Source organism: Phycodurus eques, chromosome 2 (assembly GCF_024500275.1).
Source record: "Phycodurus eques isolate BA_2022a chromosome 2, UOR_Pequ_1.1, whole genome shotgun sequence".
Taxonomy (NCBI): Eukaryota; Metazoa; Chordata; class Actinopteri; order Syngnathiformes; family Syngnathidae; genus Phycodurus; species Phycodurus eques.
Window position 1 is genome coordinate 38470799 of NC_084526.1, and position 17530 is coordinate 38488328.

Genomic DNA, 17530 nt, shown 5'->3' on the forward strand with positions numbered 1-17530 from the left:
ATGGTCATTGCACCAGACTCTTGCTATATTAGTCATTCAAAGTGCTCTAAATGCAGGAGAAGTTTGAATATTTTTGTACAATTGTAAAAACAATAATAAAATAAATTGTACTGGCATTACCAGATAACGAGCAACCCTTTATTGCTCAGTTTTTCTCAATGTATTTATGTCTCAAAAGTATTTTCTGTCAATTGACTGTCTGTTGTCATACTAGAGCGGCTCCAACTACCGGAGACAAATTCTATGTGTTTTTTGGACATAGTTGGCAAAATAAAGATGATTCTGAACAAGTAATTTACCTTTAAATTTTTATTTTGGAATTATTTAGAGTGCACTAATAAGCGTAAAATTATAAAAAAATAAATAAGTAAAATTATACATCATACTTTAAAACATTGAAGTAGGCTAGTTTGAGCCATGAAACTCCTGGGCTGAAAATGAGCCCCACTCCGGCCCTGTCTGGTCCCATTGCTGGCCACTTCAGAAATCTCCAGCTTTTTTTCTTTTTTTTTTTTTTTTTTTTTTTAAACCAGGTCTGGGTGATTTTTGAAGTGTGGTTCGAGGGATCTGAAGTGCCAGGATGTGGCAGCCAGTTTGCATTCACACAATAGCAGACAGCAAAATACTGTAGATGCTGTTATTTCTGAGGTACTGTACAGTACCAAAATGCCCCCTAAAAGTTCCATACCTGAATATACTCTGTAAATCTACTGGCATACCCCGTAAAAGTTATAAATCCTCAGAAAATCAACTCTTCAATATATAGTTTTCACAAACTATAAGAGTCGTCAAATTCACTCATTCTGAATGTTACCATGTGTTTTTATCCATCAGCTGTGTATGTTACCATGTGCAATACTGTGGTTTTACTTGATTTACATGCTTGATTGCAGGCTGGTTTGTTCAGCTTTTTTTTTTTTCCAACTTGGCCATGACTATAAGATAGCATAGCTACCTGTGAAACAATCATTTAGTAACGTTTTAATGACTTTATTCACAGCTCCCTCTGTTCAATCACTCTCTCACAAGAACATAGTTTCCCCAAATTTCCCGCATTAAACGGATTCTGTTTAAGAGCAAAGGATTTTTTGTTTTAATCACGACCCAAGAAGTAGCTCTCAAAAAGGTTCATTGTCAGGCATAATACTGCTGTATCCTAGTTGGAAGCAGAGAAAAGTTTTATTGCATTGTTGAAACAAATCAATTTATTGTCAATGGTGCAGTATGTTGTGCACTAATTAATTTTTAAAATTAGTTCAAGTCAGGGGATGAGTCTACAAATTATTCAATAATCATGTTGATGATGCTTTTTACAAACAGTGAATATGGAGAAGAAGAGAAAAGAAACAAGCGAAAATTTAAAAAATGTGATTTGGATAAGCACATGAATGATAAGCAGGCTGTGATTGAAGATTCATAACAAAAAAACAAAAACAAAAAAATCTAGCAAGGTAACTTGAGTTGCTTTCTGGGTGTTTCTAAAGATACGCACTGCAGCCATAAAGAAGGTTTACCCGACTGATGTCAATGGGGCTCATTCTGGTGGCCCTACCAATGGCTACATCGTTGTCAGGGATAGGGATTATTGTTGGTCTTCTGTTTCTGGAAAAGGCAAACCTGTTACAAACACAAAGAAATTATTAACGTTTGGTCATCTGTCTGTCTGTCTGACCTAGCTTTGTGTCTGCCATCCAAATTGTCCTGTACTAGTCAGGTTTTGTCAAAAGCTGTTTAATGTGACTGTCTTTTAAGTATGACTGCAGGTGTAATTTATTACCAGGTCTGTCTCATGTCCTTTTGTCATTACCTTCCATAGTGCATCACAGAGTTGTAATCATATGGAGTGCCAAGGTTTCTTGTCCTGACAATCCTGAAATTACTCTGCATTCCTGCAGGAAATTGGTGTGTATTATTATTTTTTGTAATTTACATCCCGCTACAAAAAAAGAATTAGCCTTTCGCTTTAAAGAAACAATATACAGCAGCTGAAATAAGTATTTAACTCATCACCATTTTTCTCGTTAAATATATTTCCAAAGGTAAATAAAAAATTTTGCAGCCATAAAATTCTAAGTTAATGATTATTTGCTAAAAACAATGAAGTTTACCAGTTTGAACATGAAGTATCTTGTCTTTGTAGTGTATTCTATTAAATATAGGTTGAACATGATTTTCAAATCATTGTAGTCTGTTTTTATTTATGTTTAATACAACGTCCCAACTTCATTGGAATTGGGGTTGTAGATGGCAGCAGATTTTTGTCAAGAATTTCTCGGTACATTTGCCCATTCATCCTTCCTCCAATCATGTGAAGTTTACCAGTACCATTTGCTGAAAAGCAGCCCCACACTATCATACTCCCACCTCTGAACTTCACTGTTGGTATGGTGTTTTTAGGATGATGTGCAGTGCCATTTCTCCTCCAAATGTGGTGAGTCATCTGACCAGACTATATTTTCCCAGTATTTAAATGACTTGTCCAAATGTTCAACAAACTTAAACAAGCTTTGACATGCTTTTTTTTCCAGCAATGGGGTCTTGCGTGGCGTGCATACAGGCCATGGTGGCGAAGTGCATTACTCACTATTTTCCTTGTGACAACAGTACCTGATTATTCCAGGTCTTTTTGAAGCTCTCCACAGGTGGTCCTTGGCTGTTGGACAACTCTTCTGATTATTCTTTGCACTGCTCTGTCAGAAATATTGCGAGGAGCACCTGATCAAGGCAAATTTATGGTGGTATGATTGACTTTCCACTTATGTATTATGGCCCCAACCGTGCTCACTGAAATATTCTGAAGCTGAGCTATGCGCCTGTAATCAATGCCATTGTTATATTTTGCAACAATTAGTTTGCGAGGTTGAGGATAAGTGGTACAGAAAATGGATGGATGGATGGATAGTTTGCGATGGACTTGAGACAGCTCTCTGCTCTTACACATCATGAGATGTGTCTTGACTCACACCTTGGCAATAAGACCTTTTTGTAGCCCATCAGGTAGGACTGAACCAACTGATATTCATTTGTACTGACAAGGGGCTGGATTGCTGTTTGATTGATATATTTTAGGTGTTGTCTTGGCTTTCCATGGCTTTTTTCATCTCCCTTCATGTGTTCAATATGTTATTTTACATTTTTACACATAACATAAGGTCTGAGTTTATTTGTTCTACTTTCTTTGTATGGATGGATTACTTGGGTTATTCCCAACATCTGGTGAATATTTCAGGTCAACAACACCTTTGGAAGTATATTTAGTGAGAAAAATGGTGATGTGTTATACTTATTTGAGCCGCTGCATATATTCTTTTACATTATGAGGGTTTAACATAATCCCACCAGGTATGACATTCTCAAAGAGGATTCGGACATGCTCGTTCCTGTCAGATCGAGTCTGTTCATGATTGAATCCCAGGGCGTGGAGCATTTCGTGTTGGATGATCTGTTGGAAAACACAGCCCCGGCGACTCAAAGACACTACTTGTCTCCGACCGCGACGCCCAACAAATGAATAACACCTGCAAGAGAACAAAGAATTAGGAAACAAACAAAAAAAAAAACGTCTTTTACAGTCCTAACAAGACCTTTTGTGTAATGGTGGTCTCTAAGAACTTGTGGTGGTCTCAGAATTAGGGATCCACTTGTATGCATATAATCTCACAAACCTATATCAAGACGATCAAAGAAAACTACAATTTGTTTATGTGATATTTGTGAAGTAAAATAAGCTTTATTTAAAATGTCTGCCTATGCCTGTGTTGACACACTAAAACAGTGGGAGCTCCTGCCAACATACATCAGCATGGAGGAAATATCCGGGGATATATCCTCAATTTGTTATGGATAGGCAATTGGGGTACGTTGGGAATGAAACAATGGCTTTTTTTGGGGGGGGGGGGCAGTGGAGAAAATGTGTTGGAAATAAAAAATGGCACTCATTGTCGTGTTTTTTTTTTTTTTTTTTTTTTTAAATATCCCAGTGATGACAGCGGAATGAGGCGTATACTTTCTTTCTTCGCCCTTATTCCATGTAGTGGCCATTCGGCAGAATTGCCACTTCCTCATTCATTTTAACCTGACCTATTACTACCAGTATAGGGTGAACATATTTTATATATTATATATAATATATATTTTTTTATACTGTAATCTACAGCAAAAATACCTTTGGATGGGAATGGATATTTCATGAAATATTCAGCTGGTGTGTGCATTGTGTTTTCCATACCCTGAGCGGGACTGGATGTCCACAAAGTCGCTCTGTCCATTGAAAGGGGTGAAGCGAATGCAAGTGGATGCCGCGAAGGACCGCAGACCATTAACTATGGTCTCCCTTTCTTCAGCAGCTTGATGGAAAAATAAAGAGATTCAATTGTATTACAGGAAGTCCTCGAGTTACGACGTACTCGACCTACGACGTTTCGATTTTACGACGCCCGTGCCTCATCTACCATTTTGTCCCCAGCACCATAGTGTTTCTGCTTCGCTAGTGCATAGTGCCTGTTTGTGTTTGTGCGCTGGGAGTGTATTTGCGTTTTTCGCACTCAGCAGTAATGGCAAGTACAGCATCTTATTTTTTAATTTTAATGTATTTTAGTTTCTTTATACGACGTGTTAGCCTTTCCTGCTACGGTCACCTGACCATGGCCGGGAGACGCCTTCTCCAGGGCCTCCAGGGTTGTCCTCCTCGGGGTTAACTCCCTTCTCTCGTTGCACAGCTGAGCTGGGTTCCGGCAGCAATAAAAGGCACGAAGCACCGATTTGCTGCTTTAATAGCTTTATTAGTGCCTCTGCACATTCAACGTCAACGGGTCCCCCGCTAATCGTTACTCTTCCCTGGTTGCCGTCACTACATTTGCCACTGTACACACTCGCACCTGCGGCCACTCCTTCCTCCTTCACAGTCTTGCCGGACGACGCCTGCGCAGTCCCGTCTCACTCACACATCGACGCACACGCCCACACACACTGAGCTTGCTGTCACAATCACCTGGGACAATACCCGTAACAGAAGTATTTCGACGTTAACGGTAAAATACGATTTACGCGGAAATTTGGGTTACGTCGCCAGCGTCGGAACGGAACTCGTTCGTAAATAGAGGACTTCCTGTGTTTTTTATTGTGGAAAACAATAAGACAACTGCTATTAAAAAGATTTGTCTGCAAACAGAAGGTGCAGGAAAGGAAATTTGTGTGATATGAAAAACAATCTGAGTTAATGTGGCTATTTTTCAAATTGTAGTCATGGAAATTTCCAAAAGTAATTGTAATCTACTTACACATTTTCTCCCAGTAAAGTAATGGATTACAGTTACATACAATTTGTAATATGATTACATAATTTCGTGACATGTACAGTATCTTGTTCCTCCCAGCGCGGTATGTGACAGTAATCTGTGATCGTCATTATAATGATGAAGACTTTTAATGATGACAAATTGTTTTTGTTTTGTTTGTTGCCATTTCCAACATTGTCGTCGAAGAAGATGTGATAAAAAGCATGTCACACAGTCAGAGGATTGGGTGACGACTTCTGAGCAATGCTTCTCATGCTAATGTTGCTCAAATCTGTGATAGTGTGGGAAATTTATGAGGTCACATTGAACCACTTAATCAACGGCATTATCAAATTCACTTTTAAATGCTAGATAATTACTTACAGTATTGTGTGGAAAGTCTGTACGGCACATAGACAAGGCCATCCGATGCTTTTGGCCACAGGCAGTTCCTTGCTGTGCAGGGATCAGCATTCCGTAGTCCAGTTGGTATGGCTATGTCTCCAAACATCACAAGAGGTTCATTCTGATTCTTGCCTAGAAAATTATATTTGGTATTATTATAAAATTGACACAGTATATTATCACTGCTTTTATTTTATGCTATATGAAATATATCGTGATTAAATTGTAGGCACAATTCACATTAACAATAAAGACCATCCAGCATCATAAAATGCTTTAAAGCTTTCATTTTTGGTGAGATCTGGAACCTTTGACAATTTTGAACAGGAATAAGGAATTTCTGATTCAATTCATCTTTTTATACCTACAATATCAGAGACTCTCTGAGATGTCAAATTATTTAAGAATAACATTTAATAAAAAAAATCTATATTTTTAGGCAAGGATAACTGTTAATACGGTAACTCAATGTGCTCTACATGATTAAAAGCATGCAAGAGCAAAAACATGACAAAAACAAAGGGAATGCAAGTAAATAAACTACTGTATAACTTGGCCTCTTAAGAAATAATCTGCTTTACTATTTCTTCGTTTTTTTTTTGTAAAACAGCACATTTGAAAATTCTGTGATTATAATAATACCCCCCCCCCCCCCAAGAAATACTGATAAATTTTAAATGTGTTAGCCATTATATTTGTCATTGGCCTTCGCGACGTGTACTTGAATTTAAAATTGTAAGGTAATCACTCGAAGTCAGGTAGGCTATAACAGCTAACCAATACCTATATTTTAGCATTAAAAATATAATTTCAGTTACAATGCAGTTAATTTAGGGCAGCTGTGGTGTAAGCGCTACATGAGTGGTAGTCTACTTCATTTATATGCATTGTAGGTCTTTCTCAATCTGTCCCCGTCCCTCCACTATTCACCACTAGATTGACAGATTTTGGACTTAAAAAGAAAAGACTGTACTCTGACAAAAAGCAATAAATCACTATCGTGCTATTAATAAAGAGAAGTGAGATTAACGTACCAACATTAACATTTGCCTTTTCTAACAGCGTGGAAACACTGGACTCTTCATCAGCAAGGGTGTTGCCTTTGAAAAAGAAGCATTATAAATGTGTGTGTGCCATTATCTATTAATCATTGTCATTCATGAATTGTTTCCTTTTATTGAAACCAAACCTGAATGTCTGTTATTCTTTTCGGGAGAACTCTGAAATAGGAACATAAAGTGGGTTAAGTGAAACATACTGAATGATAAATATCACATTTCAACCGGTTTACTACCAAGTAATTTGCATATATATACACATGTATATATATATATATATATATACAAATACACACATATATACATATACATATATACACATATACATATATATATATACATATATATATACATATACATGCCCATCATGCCTACCCACCATTGAGGACTTGCACGCTGCCAGAACTAAGACAAGGGCGTGCAAAATCCTCTCGGACCGTCTGCACCCCGGTCACCAGCTCTTCCAGCTCCTTCCCTCAGGTAGGCGCTACCGATCAACGCAAACTAGAACTAGTACACATTCCAACAGCTTCTTCCCTCTTGCGATCAACTTCTTAAACACCTAACCTATAATTCAATTAGATTAAGATGGCAATTTTTTGACTTGAGTTCGTTGTCACATTTCTGTGGGGCCAATTATGTATTACTCGTGCACTCACTGTAGTTGTCTCGCCATGCTGCACTATTTGCATATACTGGCCACTCATGCCAGAGTAGCATCTGCTCCATTTGCACACTGATTGAGGAGTATCTGTAACATTTGCACAACCAACATTGTCCCAGATGATCGCACTACTCGTCACTTTAAACCGCATACACTCCTTGAAGTCTCAGCGCCCTTTGCACAATGGTCATTGCACCGGACTATTGCAATATTAGTCATTCGAACTGCTCTAAGTGCTAGAGGACTCTGCGTCTTTTTGCACAATTGTTTTTTGTCAATGTCTTTATGTCTCCAAAGTGTTCTGTAAATTGACTGTCTGTTGTACTAGAGCGGCTCCAACTACCGGAGACAAATTCCTTGTGTGTTTCGGACATACTTGGCAAATAAAGATGATTCTGGTTCTGATTCTGATATACATATATATACATATATCCATCCATCTATTTTCTGAGACGTTTCTCCTCACTAGGGTCGCGGGCATGCTGGAGCCTATCCCAGCTGTCATCGGGCAGGAGGCGGGGTACACCCTGAACTGGTTGCCAGCCAATCGCAGGGCACATAGAAACAAACAACCATTCGCAGTCACACCTACGGGCAATTTAGAGTCTCCAATTAATGCATGTTTTTGGGATGTGGGAGGAAACCGGAGTGCCCGGAGAAAACCCACGCAGGCACGGGGAGAACATGCAAACTCCACACAGGCGGGGACGGGGATTGAACCCCGCACCTCAGAACTGTGAGGCTGACGCTCTAACCAGTCGGCCACCGTGCCGCCTATATACATACATATATATATATACATATATATATATATACATATATATATATACATATATATATATATACATATATATATATACACACATATATACACATATGTATATACACATATATACACATATATATACATATGTGTATATACATATATACACATATATATATATATATACATATATATACATATATACATATATATATATATACATATATACATATATATATATATATATATATATATATATATACATAAATACATATATATATATATATATATATATATATATATGTATGTATACATAATCAATGTATAATAATCTAATCAAGTCCGATCAGTATAATCAAACACAGCTGGACTCCAATGAAGGTGTAGAACCATCTGAAGGATGATCAGACGAAATGGACAGCACCTGAGTTAAATATATGAGTGTCACAGCAAAGGACCGGAATACTTATGGCTGTGTGATATTTCAGTTTTTCTTTCTTAATAAATCTGCAAAAATTTCAACAATTACGTTTTTTTCTGTCAATATGGGGTGCTGTATGTGCATTAATGAGGAAAGAAATTAACTTAAATGATTTTAACAAATGGCTGAAATATAACAAAGAGTGAAATATTTAAGGGGTCTGAAAACTTTCCGTACCCACTGTATATATATTCTGTTCAGAATCTCCACTTTTTTTGATTGCATGTCATTTTATTTTGGCAGAATAGTGGTATGGCCTTTCAGTGTGGAGGTTGCACCTTTTCACTGCCCTTGCTTAGCTCCAGCTTCCCTGTGATCTTGAACAAGAAGCGGCATACAAAGTAAATGTAGATAAATATGAAAAGATTTTTTTAAATTTATTCATGTTCGATGAATTAAATGTCTTTTGTTTAAATGTTTGAACTCTACATCAGCAGTAAAAATCAAATCAAACCCCTGATATTTTCTCAAGCCAAAGAAATGTTCGACATCACATCATATTCACAGGATACAGGGTTGAAAAGTTGTCAGGATACAAACACTGTTTTCTGCTTTTTATTGTTCTGTAACTATGGCAATAGAGGTTGATTATATTTTACACTAAATGGCTCGATGGCTGGATATTTCCCAGTTTTCAATTGAATGCAGATGACTGAATCCATCTTTTCTTTATAAATTCATGTTATAGGTTAAATTATACAGAATGCCTGATCCTCTACTCTTCCATTTCTATATTAAGCTTCTCAGTTATACTTCGCAACATACTAGAAAAAATAATCACACAATATTACTTACAGTATAAGTCCTACAGGTATGATGTACAATATACCGCTTTGAAATGTAATCATTTTCAATTCTTAGCTTGTGCTCACACTTTGAAGGTGAGGAAATGTTCTCAGTGATTCCCATTAAAATCAAAATCAATCCTGGAGATACTTGACTAAAATTATAGAAGGCACAATACCATACAGATAATGTATAGTGAAAAAGCAGCAGTCCTTACTTTTATGGTGAAACTCTGAACAGAGAAAAGGAGGAAGCTCAGCAATGCAGTATGGAAGATCATGACTGCTGAAAATAACCGACCATAAAAGTACCAATGGAAGTGTTATACCGGTACCTTATATAATGGAAAGACACCTATTCTTTTCCATATATGGTATGTTACTTATAAGAATGGTAGCGGAAGTAGACATTACAGCACCTTGAATTGCAGCACTATCTTCGCATTTAAACACTAACGAACTTTGAAAAATCTATCTCCTTTTAAAAAAGAACATTAAGATCATTTATAGTATTTATTTTGGTGGGAAGCTGGATCATGCTTCTGTTGCGCAATTTGCATGCCATTTGTGTCAATGGGCTTCTGCATATATGTATATACAGAAGCACTTTTCTAGGTTTTCTTGCTCACCCAGAAACACATTTACATTTACAGTCACTGATAGCAGCATGAGCCACATCATGACCACTTGCACAATATAGTATAGTGATATCCAATGCAAGGGCTTTTCAAATATTGTGCCTTTACAAAAGTAATAATGTTCATTTTTGACTGACTGTCAGAAGGCATTCATTTAACATATGTTCATTATTGTGGATGTAGTTTACAGTGGTGTAGAACTGTCCTGCATAGAATATTTTTGACACTTTCATCAAACTAATGGAGCTAACCAAAATATTAGACAGAGTTCTTATTATGATGTAGTAAAGCTCTACACCACTGCAAACTACAACCACAATGATAAAAAACATTGGTCATCATACCTCTCTGTGCAGTCAATCAAAAGTGAGCATTATTAACGTTGCAAAGGTGAAATCTTTGATACAACTCTCTCTAGTTTGTCTCAGTGGACAATGTTGTCGGTGACTGATTTCATTTTATTTTATTGCCATGGTAAACACACACAGGGGAAAGATTGATGATAGAAAAAAAATTTCTAAGATCTTGGGCTCTATTTTCAGGCTCTATTTTCAGTACTAGTGCAAATCCACTGCTGCATGTGGCCCAACTATGCAAGGACGCTGGTTAGACCCGGTTTTGGTAATTTCGTGGACTGACTTATATCAGGGTATTTAAAAGTGGGACTTCTGCACTGGTCTGGGCATGTTCACAGCCAACTTTTAATCGTGTCCAATGGAATCAGCTTCTCTTATTCCCTTTAAAAGTGACACAATAATATCGCATGGAGACATCTCTGTATGCGGAAGAGGACACGGCGATCCGTGCGTGACTGGAGCATGGAATGAATGCGCTGGTGAAAACAGTTTGTGACTTAAATATGTCCGTGGACCTCATGTATCTGTATCCCCTCCAACGATCATTCGTTTCCACACCCCGACCTCCATAGCTGCGTGCTAGCAAGTACATGATTTAAAAAATATAATATGAATAACCCTAGTGAGGATAAGCAGTACAGAAAATGGATGGATAGTAATAATGCGTTCAATCAATTGATTTCTACAATGATTAAGGGGTTGGATGCCCGCTGTTGAAATGAATCTGTCACCCACCACACATGGCCGAGGAGCTTGCGTGTCTGTCTACCGGCATGTTCCACAATCAAATTAACCAAAATCGCGTTCGATCACCTGCACCGAAACGTAGACGCGGTCCCAGTAGGCATAAGTTTAGACAGACTTTCTGACACCATAATCTCACTCTGCCAAGAGTATCTCCAGGGGCACAGACTCGCTGCGCCGACATGTGTAGCATGCCACAAGCAGCATCTAGCGTTGCGCTTGCCAGAAAATCAAGATGTGCCAGTTGTTACGTTGAAGCCATCTACAAAAAGAGTCTTTATTGTATTTTTTTATAGTTGTAAAAATACTGATGAAGTTTAAAAATCGGAAATTAAAATTGTCTCTGGACCAGTGTCCCAAAATTGACTTATTTTTCACCTATATTCTTAGAAATACAGTATTCATCAATAAAATCTGTATCTACTGCTCTGACAGTTGTTACTTCAACACCATTGTGTATGTGAAATATTTCTAGCTTCCTGCCATAGACAAGTTTGGTCTGACAAAGAGGAAGTTGCTTGTATGGCAACATCTCCTGAGCTCAAAGCAGTTTATATCCACAATACATTGTATCCATCCATTTCCTCAAATCTTTTGTCCTCACTGGTGTCGTGGGTGAGTTAGCAAAGCAAATTTATTTATATCGCACATTTCATAGACAAGGTAACTCAATGTGCTTTAAATGATTAAAAGCATTTAAAAACAAAGGGAAAAACAGCTTATAAACCTTTAAAACAAAGATAATGTCACGCTCTGTGTTTTGGTTTGGGTTGTTTAGTTTTTCCATGTTTTCTTGTGTTCCATGTTTTTCATGTCTTGTGCGCTCATTTGGTTATAGTGTCCACTTGTTCTCATCAACCTTCTACCTTGTGTCGACCAATCAGCTCCTTCCAGCCACTCGTGTCTTGTCCAGGTGTTCCTCGTTGTCTCGTCAATCTGTTTGTATTGAGTTCCCTGGTTTCGTTCAGTTCTTGTCGGGTCATTGTCATTGTCATTGTCAGTTGTCATATGTCAAAGGTAATCTTGTCTCACCCCATGTTTCCATATCCCGTCATGTTGATTAGTGGTCTGTATTTTGGTTTCCATCTTTCTTTGTTACTTTGATTATAGATTTTTTGGGGGACTTTGTTAAATTAGTATTTATAGTTTTCCATTTACCTTGTTTTCCATAATTAAATATCATTTGTGAGACTCCTGCCTTGCCTCCCTGCATCCAAGCACTTGGGTCTTCCACTTATTTGCCTCCAGTGCCTTCAAAAACCAAATGTGACAGAGGGGGAAAAAATAAAAGTACAATTAAAACAGCGTACAGTGAAAGAAATATCATTTAAAAGTGGAAATGCTCTAAAAAGCATAAACGTTTTTAACCTGGACTTAAAAAGATTCACACTTGGGGCTGACGTCACATCTCTTGGCAACTTATTCCATTTCTGTGCAGCATAATGGCTAAATGCTGTTTCACCATGTTTGCTTTGGACTCTGTGCGCCACTGTTTGACCTGAGTCTGTCGATCTCAGAGCTCAACTGGGTTTATATTCCATGAGCGTTCCTTTCATGTATTCAGGACCTAAACCATTTAGTGATTTACTGACCGGTAGAAGAACTTTTAAATCTATTCTAAAGCTGACTGGGAGCCAGTGTAAAGATATTAGAATAGGAGTAATATGATCTGACCCCTTGGTTCTAGTCAGAACCCGAGCTGCAGGATTCTGAATGAGCTGCAGCTGTTTAATGCTCTTTTTGGGGAGTCCAGTCAGAAGACCATTACAATAGTCAAGTCTACTTGAAATAAATGCATGGATGAGCTTCTCCTGGTCTGTTTGACACATGCAAGCCTTCACTCTGGATATGTTCTTCAGGTGTTAGAAGGCAGTTTTAGTAATTGATTTGATATGACTGTTGAAAGTCAGTTCGGAATGTTTCAGAACACCAAGGTTTTGGACTTGGTCTTTGGTTTTTAAAGAGAGTAAGTATTTACTAACAGCAATCCTATTTTCTTTATTGCCAAAAACAATTATCTCACTTTTGTTGTGGTTTAATTAAAGACAAATTTGGCTCATCCAGTTGTTTATCTGTTTTAGACAGTGACACAACACCTCAATTGAACTGTAGTCATCTGGAGACACTGCAAGATAAAACTGTGTGTCATCTGCATTGCTATTATAGTCAACATTAAGATTCTGAAGAATTTGACCCAAGGATAGAATCCAGTATAAAGGCTGAACAGGCGGGTCCAAGAACTGACCCTTATGGGACCCCATATGTCATTGCCATTCCATGACAGTGGAAACTTCCAATGGTTACGAAATAACTCCTTTCCTCCAGGTAAGACCTGGACCATTTAATGACTGTTCCATTGGGACTAATAATTAATATTAATTAATTAAATGTAAATACATAAAGAGTGCTAGTGACACATTACAAAAAAATGGGTGGAATAAAAGCTCCAGCGAGGTACTTTTCCTTTCCCCCAAAAGCCTGTGTCTGTGTCAACACAAGGTCATGTAAATAATGAGTGAAGGGTTTTGATTAGTCTGGCAATCGAAGGACTTTCCTCCATTCGATAAAATCTGCCGCAGCATTTTTTGTCCAAGAGATGTCAATGACACGGTCAGTTATGTATAATTACTGATCCAGGACCTGCAATAAATTGTCATTCCCAAAACTAACATTTGTACCATCATTAGATTTTTTAGCTGAAGTTTGGGGTTTGAAATTTAGTTTGTCAGACCACAGTTAAAATGTATCTTTGCTGACTGTATGCCTGTATCAGCTAAGAATTTCAGTAAGGCCCCTATGTGCCTTTTTCAACCACAAACATTCTGTTGTCTACAAGTCTTGTAATTTGTAATATGTATACCCCATGGAGAAAGCCACCATATTATACCATGTTGACCTAAAGACAAATGTGCGCAACTCAGTCTGTATCGCTTCAGACGCCAACCCAAATAGATGTGAATGTCCCATCATGAGTTCTAAATTATATACATTAAATGTTTGTAAAACAATCATCATATGTATCACTATAATGATGTCAATGCGGGTGCTGTATTTGCAGCCTGTCGAATTGGCTCTAAATGAATCTATAAATTCAGGTTTTGTGGCAATCAATTATGTGTCAGACATAATAATAATGTAATGTGTGATGCGACTTGTGCTGCCAAGCACAAAAATAAAACAATCCATTGACTTTGTACTCCTGAGCAGAAAACAAGGCAAAACTAAAAATAAAACCAACAAAACAAAAAGAAGAGAAGCAAACAAAAACAAACCACTCCAGACATCAAGCCCCCACCCAACCCCTTTGATAAAGTGACATATGGTCCCACCATGCTCACTTGAGCAAAATACAATAACAAAAAAACATTTTCGACAACCAAAAAGTGGTTAACACTGGACAGAATTTGGCCCAATGGGTATTGACTCAAATACTGAAAAAATACCTTCGACAACGTCCCTACGAAGGGGATGCTGGCACTGTTGGCGGATGGGCAGTTTAGGTTCAATTTGAATCGGCGGACAGTTCCTAATTAACCCTGTATCACATTTGCTGGTAGCCCAATAGGTGGGATTCAACTTGGGACTTGGGAAATGTCAAGGAAGCGGAAAAAAAACATTGCGCATGAAGGACGCAATGCAAAGCACATATGCACAGCATTCAACAAAAAAGGTGCCCGATTCGTCATGCTCCGCCAGATAAACAAAAGGCTTACTGCCAGAGAAATGTGTGTTTGAGTTAGAAGAAGAGAAAACACAACACAAAAAGAAAAAACATAGAATCTCAACATAACGTAATGAAATGCAGTTTGCAGCATATAACATCCCTATTAAGGATTCAAAATCTCATATTGAAAATGTACTATATTGTATTATATGTACTAATTGTCATATACTGCCCTGCCGTTCCATTATAGTAGCCGGAAGGGCGCTTTGCGTCCTCTCTCTCTCCCCCCGCCCCTCTCTGTTTTCAGCACCTGTCTCCAATCAGCCTCACCACCACCGGTGTATTTAAGCCTGCCTGTTCCCGGAAATCCTCGCCTAAGTATTGCAGCCTCTCCTAGTGGTACCACGGCCCACCTTATGTCAAGTAAGCTATACTGGTCCTCGCTTCCCTTGTTAACTCTTGAGTATCCTCGTTCCCAGTGCTCCCCTGTGTTCCTGACCCACGTCATTCCTGCCACGAAGCCAGCCGCCTGTTCTGTCCACTGCCTGCCACCTGTCCACGCCGCTGCCTGCCACACATCCAGGACCACCTCCATAACCTTTCCTCAATAAACTGTTCATCATTTTACATCTGCCGCCGCCTGCTCTTGGGTCGAGCTAGTCCTCACACATGACACTAATTGTACTATAATTACCTTGAAAGCACGATAATTTAATCCAAACTAATAACTTAATTCAATCAATATTTTTATTTTGTCTGAACATTGAGTTGTACTATTCTAAGCTTTTGAGCAGCCTCCTTTTCTCCTTTAGTAATCATCAGACCGCAGTCACTCACACCAAGTCGTTTTCATCCGTAAGTTGAACACACGTCTTGACAGTCAGATAGTCTTATCTCAAATATTTTTATATCAATATATAGCAAATATTTTTAAACCTTTTTTTGTCATTTTAATTGCTGTAAAGCACTTGGTGTTACATTTTATAAAGGTGCTATTTAAATAAATTTGCTTTGATCATTGCTGTCAAATGATCAGAGCAAATTTATTTCAAATGCTGTCAAATGATCAAAGCAAATTTATTTATATAGCACCTTTTATTCAATGTTTATTTAATACCCTTTCTTTCCACAATCCAGCCTCAACCTCCTCAAATCTGGTTCAGCGAGGCTTGCTGTCCATGAGGCTGTCATTGAGAGCATTTGCAAGGCCAGGCGGTTCGGGAGGGAGGCGGCTGGTCTTGAGGTAGGAGAAGAGGGGACTGCAGAAGTGCTGTGTGTGAAGGGCGGTTCAGTGGGTCGCAGGAGACGGTTGTGTTGTTGGTTTTCTTCCAGATTGCATTCTTCTAGCTCTTTGTCAACGGGTGATTGATTTGTGAAGGGCACTGTCGAACCCAGCTCGTGACCACAACCTGACATCTTCCCTTTGGCCAACTCAGACAGATTAGAACACAGGCGATAGACAGTTATCAGTAACTTGCCCTACAGGTAGTTTTGCAAGAAAGCTTTTGTCCTTATTTGCATCTACATCTATGGAAAGTATTCAGACCCCGTTAAATTTTTCACTCTTTGTTATATCCCACTGCGATTGGCTGGTCACCAGTTCAGAGTGTACCCCACCTCTCGCCCGAAGATAGCTGGGATAGGCTGCAGCACGCCCGCGACCCGAGTGAGAATAAGTGGTACAGAAACTGGATGAATGGATGGATGGATGATATATTGCAGCCATTTGCTAAAATTATTTAAGCTCATTTTTTCCCCGCATTAATGTACACCCAGCACCCCATATTGATGGAAAAAACTGAATTGTTGAATTTTTTGCAGATTTAATAAAAAAGTAAAAGTGAAATATCACACAGCCATAAGTATGCAGACCCTTTGTTGTGACACTCATATATTTAACTTGGGTGCTGTCCATTTCTTCTGATCATCCTTGAGATGGTTCTACACATTCATTGGACTCCAGCTGTGTTTGATTATACTGATTGGACTTGATTAGTAAAGCCACATACCTGTCTATATAAGACCTTACAGCTCACAGTGCATGTCAGAGCAAATGAGAATCATGAGGTCAAAGGAACTGCCTGAAGAGCTCAGAGACAGAATTGTGGCAAGGCGGAGATCTGGCCAAGATTACAAACAAATGTCTGCTGCACTTAAGGTTCCTAAGAGCACAGGGGACTCCATAATCCTTAAATGGAAGACGTTTGGGTCGACCAGAACCCTTCCTAGAGCTGGCCCTCTGGGTAAACTGAGCCATCGGGGGAGAAGAGCCATAGTGAGAGAGGTAAAGAAGAACCCAAAGATCACTGTTGCTGAGCTCCAGAGATGCAGTCGGGAGGTGGTAGAAAGTTCTAGAAAGTCAACCATCACTGCAGCCCTCCACCAGTCGGGGATTTATGGCAGACTGGTCCGACGGAAGCCTCTCCTCAGTGCAGGACACATGAAAGCTTGCATGGAGTTTGCTAAAAAAAAAAAAACACCTGAAGGACACCAAGATGGTGAGAAATATGATTCTCTGGTCTGTGACTTTTCTCGAATGGCCCAGCCAGAGCCCTGACTTAAACCCAATTGAGCATCTCTGGAGAGACCTGAAAATCATCCAACCTGACAGAACTGCAGAGGTTTTGCAAAGAGAAATGGCAGAGCATCCCCAAATCCAGGTGTGAAAAACTTGTTGCATCATTCCGCAATGTTGC

General features: G+C 38.7%; 1 protein-coding gene across 1 annotated transcript; it reads right to left on the minus strand.

Moving 5' to 3' along the window:
- Positions 1-1115: 1115 nt before the first annotated feature.
- On the minus strand, positions 1116-9761 carry LOC133416414 (low choriolytic enzyme-like). Its single transcript, XM_061703281.1, has 8 exons — positions 9651-9761; positions 6871-6901; positions 6716-6781; positions 5661-5813; positions 4229-4346; positions 3340-3518; positions 1808-1889; positions 1116-1617 (listed from the first exon to the last, which is right to left on the minus strand). The coding sequence occupies exons 1-8, from the start codon at positions 9711-9713 to the stop codon at positions 1479-1481; spliced, it is 831 nt and encodes a 276-aa protein (XP_061559265.1). The 5' UTR covers positions 9714-9761; the 3' UTR covers positions 1116-1478.
- Between the last annotated feature and the right edge of the window lie 7769 nt (positions 9762-17530).

What these genes read in the sequence shown, in the direction of transcription:
- LOC133416414 (XM_061703281.1), bottom strand. Translation starts at nt 9,713, where the DNA reads ATGATCTTCCATACTGCATTGCTGAGCTTCCTCCTTTTCTCTGTTCAG. An exon ending in AAAGAATAACAGACATTCAG is followed by an intron (nt 6,782 to 6,870) that starts GTTTGGTTTCAA and finishes TCTTTTTCAAAG; the next exon opens with GCAACACCCTTGCTGATGAA. An exon ending in GACATCCAGTCCCGCTCAGG is followed by an intron (nt 3,519 to 4,228) that starts GTATGGAAAACA and finishes GTTCTCTTGCAG; the next exon opens with GTGTTATTCATTTGTTGGGC.